The sequence below is a fragment of the Pelodiscus sinensis genome, chromosome 31 (assembly GCF_052426305.1).
Source record: "Pelodiscus sinensis isolate ZL-2025 chromosome 31, ASM5242630v1, whole genome shotgun sequence".
NCBI lineage: Eukaryota > Metazoa > Chordata > Testudines > Trionychidae > Pelodiscus > Pelodiscus sinensis.
This window is the reverse complement of record NC_143082.1, coordinates 10,582,764-10,590,572: the sequence shown is the minus strand read 5'-3', so window position 1 is coordinate 10,590,572 and position 7,809 is coordinate 10,582,764. Positions and strand designations below refer to the sequence as shown.

The 7,809-nt window shown below is 40.0% G+C and overlaps 1 protein-coding gene across 5 annotated transcripts in view; it reads right to left on the bottom strand.

Annotated features, from left to right (window-relative positions):
• Positions 1-2,830: 2,830 nt before the first annotated feature.
• The window catches only part of ATF1 (activating transcription factor 1), a 48,431-nt gene continuing 43,452 nt past the window's right edge, over positions 2,831-7,809 (bottom strand). For all 5 annotated transcript variants that reach the window (XM_075902047.2, XM_075902046.2, XM_014577576.4 and 2 more), the window contains one exon: positions 2,831-5,781. In XM_075902047.2, the coding sequence (XP_075758162.1) occupies positions 5,637-5,781 (145 nt within the window). In that variant the 3' untranslated portion in view covers positions 2,831-5,636. The remainder of the gene's footprint in view (positions 5,782-7,809) is intronic.

Genomic DNA, 7,809 nt, shown 5'->3' with positions numbered 1-7,809 from the left:
CTGCTGGCCGTGTGTTCCGCCACTTTGCTCTGCTCTGCTCCCCGTCCCCCTGGTCTGCAGACCAGGGGGACGGGGAGCAAAACAGAGCAAAGCCGCGAAGCAGGCGGCCAGCAGACAGCCCAGACGCGTCTGGGCTGTCCGCTGCCCGCGTGTTCCGCCGCTTTGCTCCCCGTCCCCCTGGTCTGTAGACCAGAGGGGCCGGGAGCAAAGCAGAGCAAAGCCACGGAGCCCGAGGGCAGCAGGAAAGCCACGGCGCGTCTGGGCTGTCCCGCTGCCCCCGTGCTCCGCGGCTTTGCTCCGGACGCCTGTGGTACAGCAGCTGGGGCGCTGCTGGTTGGTCCCGTAGCGCCGCTCTGGGCGCCACTGGACTAACCCAGCAGCACCCCAGCTGCTCTGCCCCAGGTGTCCCCAAGTCAGCAGCTGCTGAAACTGACCAGTGGCTGACTACAGGAAGCCCCTGCCCCGGGCTTCCTGGAATCAGCCGCTGATCAGTTTCTGCAGCAGCTGACTTGGGGATGCCTGGGGTTCTTAAGTTGAATCTGTATGTAAGTCAGAACTGGCCTCCAGATTCAGCCGCTGTTGAAACTGATCCGTTTCAGCAGCGGCTGAATCTGGAGGCCAGTTCCGACTTACATACAGATTCAACTTAAGAACATACCTACAGTCCCTATCTTGTACGTAACCCGGGGATTGCCTGTATATCACATCCACTGACTTTCCCATGTCCACAGAGCCAGTTACCTCATCATAGAAGCTAATCAGATTGGTCAGGCACGACTTGCCCTTTGTGAATCCATGCTGACTATTCCTAATCACTTTCCTCTCTTCCAAGTGCCTCAAAATGGATTCCTTAAGGGTCCCTTCCATGATTTTTCCAGGAACCGAGGTAAGACTGACCAGCCTATAGTTCCCTGGATCGTCCTTCTTCTCTTTTTTGAAGATGGGCACTACATTTGCCTTTTTCCAGTCATCCGAGATCTCTTCCAAGCTCCACAACTTTTCAAAGATAATGGCCAAAGGCTCCTCAAAGACATTTGCCAACTCCCTCAGTAACCTCGAATGCATTAAGTCCATGGATTTGTGTACATTTAGCTTTTCTAAATAGTTCCTAACCTGTTCTTTACCCACCAAGGGCTGTCCATCTTCATCCCATCTTGCGTCACGTAGTGCATTAGTCCGGGAACTGACCTTCTCCATGAATATAGAGGCAAAGAAAGCATTGAGTACTTCAGCTCTCCCCACATCATGTCACTAGGTTACCTCCTTCATCCAGTAGGGGCCCCACATCCTCTCTGATCACCTTCTTGTTAACATGCCTGTAGAAACCTTTCTTGTTATCCTTCACGTCCTTTGCCAGTTGTAATTCCAATTGTGCTTTTGCCTTGCTGATAACCCCCCAGCATTCTCGAGCTATGCATTTAAACCCCTCCCTGGTCATCTGTTCAAGTTTCCAATTTTTTAAGCTTCCTTTTTGTGCTTAAGTTCACCAAGGATTTCCCCTGTAAGCCAATCCAGTCTCCTACCATGTTTGCCTCTCTTGCTACACATCAGGATGATTTCTTTCTGTGCCTTCAATAAGGCTTCTTTAAAATACTGCCAGTTGTCCTGGACTCCTTTCCTCTTCATGTTAGAATCCCAGGGGATTCTGCCCTTCAGGTCTCTGAGGGAGTCAAAATCTGCTTTTCTGAAGTTCAAGGTGTGTATTTTACTATTCTCTTTTCTTCCTTTGGTCAGGATCCTGAAATCTACTATCTCATGATCACTGCTTCCCAGATTGTCACTCACCTCTATTCCCCTATTAGGGGAACTCCTCTGTTCTTTCAATTTTCTTTCGAAAGAACGTGATTACAGTGTGGACATAATTGAAGTTTTTTTTAGGAAAAAAAGCATTTTTTCAAAAAAAAACCTCTGTAGTGTAGACATACCCTGAGACAGGGTCCTGTTTGCTAAATCAAGGGGAAGACCCTGAGTCAATTCAAGCTAAGTTTTTTTTTTTTTATATATAAAAGTCCTTTCTTTATCTCTCTGGAAAACTCAGTTTTAACAGATATATCCAAATACCATGGGGCAATGGTTCTCCAGAGTTGTTTACACACTCCAGGGTAATTACCCTCCACTGCTTTTAAGTCCCAGGGGGTACGTCTACACTGCATCCCTAGTTCGAACTAGGGATGCAAATGGAGACAATCGAAGTAGTTAATGAAGCGGGGATTTAAATATCCCACGCTCCATTAACATGATCTCGCCGGCGCGCTAGTTCGAATCACAGCTGATTCAAACCAGGAAGTGCGCGCCGGGACGCGTTAGTTCGGACTAAGGGCTTTAGTCCGAACTAACGCATCCCGGCGCGCATTTCCTGGTTCGAATCAGCTGTGATTCGAACTAGCGCGCCGGCGAGATCATGTTAATGGAGCGTGGGATATTTAAATCCCCGCTTCATTAACTACTTCGATTGTCTCCATTTGCATCCCTAGTAGGAACTAGGGATGCAGTGTAGACGTACCCTAGAGGAGCTGTGATAGCCCTCCCTCATGGAGTAGGACACAGAGAGACAAAACCATTAATAAATTCAATATAGTGGTCCCCAAAGATACTGCACAAGATTGCAGAATCAGTCACAAGAATTATGCAAAAAGCAAACAAAAAACAATAGTAATATCTTTTTTCCAATTTCTTTCAGTTAAAATATTGGTAGGTATTGATTTTTAAAAACAGTAGGTCGAGCATTTACAACAGAAAGTGATTGTTAAAGTTAACTTGTGCTCCCTCTCCTGGATCACTAACAGCAGAGCACATAGTATTTTCTAGCTGGTGGGGTTGAGGTTTGTTGAAAAAAAAAAAAAAAAAAAAAAAAAAAAAAAAAAAAAGCTGGACCACAGAAGAAATTTTCTACATTGTGATTCTGACTGATTAAATTTCGGACCCAAGTTACTCAACAGCAATCTTTTAACTAAATAAATTGTGATTCAACAAATGAGAAACATTAGAACTGTATTTTGGGGTCTTTATTACTGAGGTTAAGGGTTGCAAGCACCTATTTGTTTCAACAAGTCTTTACAATTCATATGAAGTACGTAGCTATGTTTTGAGATAACGAACTCAATATTAAGTGTTACATCCCTTTCCAAAATTACTTTCTCTTGAAAAGTAATCACTGAAGGAACAAACCAAAATGACTACTCCTTAATTTCACAATAAAGATACCTAAGATAAAATTGATTGATGTTTTTCTCTCTAGCAGTAATAAATGTCATTCAGCTGCAGAACAGAAAAGGAATCAGCTACCATTTTTTGTACCGTAATGATAACTGCCAGTTCTTTCCTTTTAAAAAAATCCTTTATGACAAAAGAAGAAATTAAAAAAGAAAAGCAATGGCACAAAGTTGGGAGCAAAATACCACACTGAAGATTTTCAAGGTAGTTTCATTTACAGGAAAGACATTGCTTAAAGCTTCAATACTGATGGTCTGATTCTGCCAAGTCTGTCTCCCTTTGTGGTTATTAAGAGTAATGCATACATATTCAGTGGCAGAGTTTGACCAAAGACTTCAGTCTTATTGAAGTGCTTGTTATCCTTAACTCCCACTGACCCGAATGGAAGTTTTGAAGCACTTAAAAACTCATAGGCTGTTGTTTTTACCAAGCAGGATTGAGCACCAAGCATGAAGCTCTTCTAGTGCTGAGCAACAAATGCATTCTAAACATTTCATAAAGATTTTTGACATGAGTGGAAATTCTAATCTATATTTCAGTTCTATTTAAAGCATCTATATTGCAAATAATGTCCCATAATAGTCAAATGCTTATATTAAACTTTGAAAATATAACATATTTATGTAACCCACTAACCAGCTCAATTGTGGAATTCAGGGTCTGATGTTTGGTAGGAAGCTCAGTATCTGTAGTAGACTATTTAATAAAATAAATGTTGATAGACCTTATATAAACAACATACATGGAGAGCAAATACATTTTAAAATTTAATTCAGGACTGAGCTAGCACAAATCACTGATGGTAACATAGATCATGGCACAATTCCCATTGAAATAATGGAAGCAGGATCCAATCCTAACTACAGAAAACAGCATATTAATTGTTCATGCAATAAACATTGTCTACACAATATTTTATTTATACTCGAGTCTTGATCATATCAAACATTCTTTAACTTTTACTTGAAAAAAACAAGTCAAAATGATACATACTAGGATCCCTGATAGTATTTTAGCAATATGTTCAAACATGTGCATTTTTTACTGAATATGGAAAAACCTGCTCTGTTTCTTTCTCCCTAACAATATTCTTTATAATTTATTTTTAAGATCAGTTGCTTACAGTAGACAAAGGTTATTCAAATATTTTCTGCTCCAAAGAGGATCTAATTTTACTTTGTGCTAACCCATAAAAATATATAATCATTAATCTGATAAACAAAATATCTATTTGTTACTAAAAGGAACTGTATAAACTGTTAAAATACACATATAAACTCAATTTTAGATTTTGAAAAGGTAATAGTTTACTTACAAAAATATACCAGCCATATAACTCTTTTCAATAGAGTATTTTTTACAAAGATGCCAAATATTGCCTATCTTACAAAATTAGTCTGGTGATGGTGCACTTTTAAAAAATTTATAAACCCTATATTAGAACCTTATTAAACCCTTTGGTATGTATTTTTAACTTTTTAATTTACTGTTCCTTTTTTTTTTGGTCTGTAAACTTTTCAGTTAAGCATAGTATGATCTCAAACAGAATAAGCAATGCATGTTCAGTTGTATATATAATCAGCACACAATTTATTTTCAATTATAGTTTATCACACCGAGTGACCAAGAACAAAACTATTTAAAAAGCATTCTCTGACAACTGTTGTTCAGCTGTACCCATTCTACCAAAATGTTGCTTTAAAGTAAATGGATGTGTTGAATGCTCTCAAGAAGTCAACATCTTATTCATGTGCCTTAGACATTTTTCAGTGTTAAGCCTGAAAAGTAATTTTCCCATTGCCTTCTGCAAAACCTCTCCAACTTTGATAAACACAGCAAACATTTTACAAAACAAAAACAAAACAAAAAACCCACCTTTAAACAGATTGCCAGATGAGAAAAGTAAACATAATTTATACTTTTAGCAAAGTATTAGCTTTTCTTTGTCTTCTACAGGTTGAAATAAAAAATATTTACATACAAATAACCAAAAGAAAAGCTAAGGATCATAAAACAAAAAGAAATTAAAACCTATACTGGTTATATATGTTACTAATAATTTTCAACTAATGGCAAGGATTCCATCTCATCCACATTTTAACTAATCAAATATTACTGCTATTACCAAAATAATTTGTAATTCCGGAAATTCAAATCACTTGTCTGATAAAATGTGCATGTCCTTTATTGCCGATGTAACCTTGACTTTAAAGATGTTTCCAGTTCTGCCAGCAGGAGCTTTGTTGAGGTTTTCTTGTTTACTTTTTGTAGTTTGTCACTAACATGTTGCAAATAAAATCTTTAGATTGTGAAATCTAAGTAGAAAAGTTCAATTTTTGACCTTTCATTTAGTTTTTAAAAAAATTCGTTATAAAAATTCCCCACAGAAATTTAAACAGTTCACAAAAAGTTGTCTCCTTTTCTTACACATTTTTATGGCAGTAAAGATCTTTCAAAGTTTTTAGCTCTTCAATTAGAGTTTTGTTTTGATTTTCCAGCACCGCAACTCGATTTTCCAGACATTTAACATATTCTTTCTTCTTTCTACGGCATTCTCGAGCAGCTTCCCTGAAATAAAAAGGCAGAACTTGTCAATTACTGTATATCATTAGGTGTTTAGTCTCTCACGTTTTGCTTTGACTACTGGCTCCATCTGAAACTACCATTTCACACCTGGGATGAATAAAATATTTACAGAAAATTATTTTTTCTGTTTACCACACACATGAAGTATTGACTAATCAAAGAAAAAATCAAAACAAAGCAAACTCCCCTAAACTCTTTGTTTTTCTAAAGTTCATGGCTTTTTCATTCTGAGCATGAGAAACAAAGCCGTGGTAAAATAAATCACTGGTTTCCAGAAAGTTCTGGGTGTCATGTTTCTCAAGAATTACATGACATATACTACCCTAAGTAATTCATGGAGATGTCAACAGAAGTTTCACTCTAGAGCAAGACGATTGAAAAAAAAGTCAATATATATGCATAAAGAATTTTAAAATGAGACACCATCTATATAACTGTAGCCAGACAGGAACCCCCACCTGTGACATCCATCTTGCTTGCCTGGAGCATACATGGCACACACAGAGCAGTAAAATCAGCACAGTCTTTGAAGCCTTGACAGGAGGCCTGGATATGCTAGCACACAGTGACCCTGGACAACTGTTAAGCAGAGATATGAGGGTGATCGAGCTAATCGCTGACCAAGAGGCTGCTGAGGAGTGCCCTTGACTGAAACCCATATTGATACGATCACACACTCGTCCACGGGGGGAGGAATCTCCCGCCCAGTAAAGAATGTCCAGTACTCCTAATTTAGTTATCTCTCTTGCAAGTGTAAATTAAGTTGAAACTCCCTTGTAAGAACTGGTGTCACAAAGACGGACCAACACAATTTGGCATCTTAGATAAGAAAGAGGATACAGGCCCCTACGGGTATAAAGATGGGTCCAGCAGCACACTCACTCTGAGCGTCAATCTACCATCTATCTGCTGGTTGGGTTAGGTGATTGGCCTCCCGAGGTTTCATGGAGGGGTACTACACTTTTCTGGACAGCCCAATCATTCAATTAACTAAATTGCCTAGAAGGTCAGTAGGTCCTCAAGCGTCTTCAGAGTTGCTAGGGAAGAAGGTAGTGCTGTCAGGAAGTCAGGAGAGACAATGAAAACAGAGTATGGGTTTTTGAATAGGAAGCAGTGATCTTCTTGCTGCAGTCTTTGTGTGATCAGAGGGGAGCTGGAAGAAATGGATTGAGCCAGGAACAAGGCTGGAAATATCCAGCGACATCCATGCCTAGAAAAGGACTAAACCTTGAAACAATAGATATGTGAGTAGAACAGGGAATGTTTAGTCAGACACAGGTTATTGTCTTTATTTTTGGGTTTGTTGGACTTCTCTGTGCTGAGCCCATGTGACTCCCCTCCCCCCATACACTATAGCTTTTAATCTGACTCACAGGGAAGCCATTCTCTGTGTTTTTAATCTTTCTTTTTTCAGTTGTTCTGTAACACCTAACACCACCTAATGTTTTACCAAATACATTTTCTTTGCTTTGTTAATAAAAATCACTTTTTTAAGACCATGATTTGATTGCTGTGTCCGACAAGGCAGGAGGTGCTATGTCTATATTCCTAAAACTGTAAAGTCAGCTATTAAAAAATTACAGGTTGCCTGTTGAGGTAAAAAAACGCTGCCGTGTTGTCCAAGCGCACCAGGACGGAGTGGCGGGACAACTTCGACAGGAAGGTCTTGCAGGATCTCCTGACCCCCCTGAGCTTCCGGACATTTATGTGCAAGGCTCTCTGATCCTGTCATCAAAAGGTTCCTTAAGGGTTTGGATAAGTTATACCCCTCGGTTAGACCCCCTCTCCCCACTTGGGACCTTAACCTCGTGTTATCTAGACTTGTGTCACCCCCCCACTTTGAGCCGCTGGCCACGTGCTCTTTGAAGCACCTCTCTATGAAGGTTGCATTCATTGTAGCCATTATGTTGGCTCGCAGAGTCTCCGAGCTGAGGGCGCTAACTGTAAACCACCCTACCTAGTATTCTCAGAGAATAACATGAGTCTTCACCCTCACCCGGCCTTTCTCCC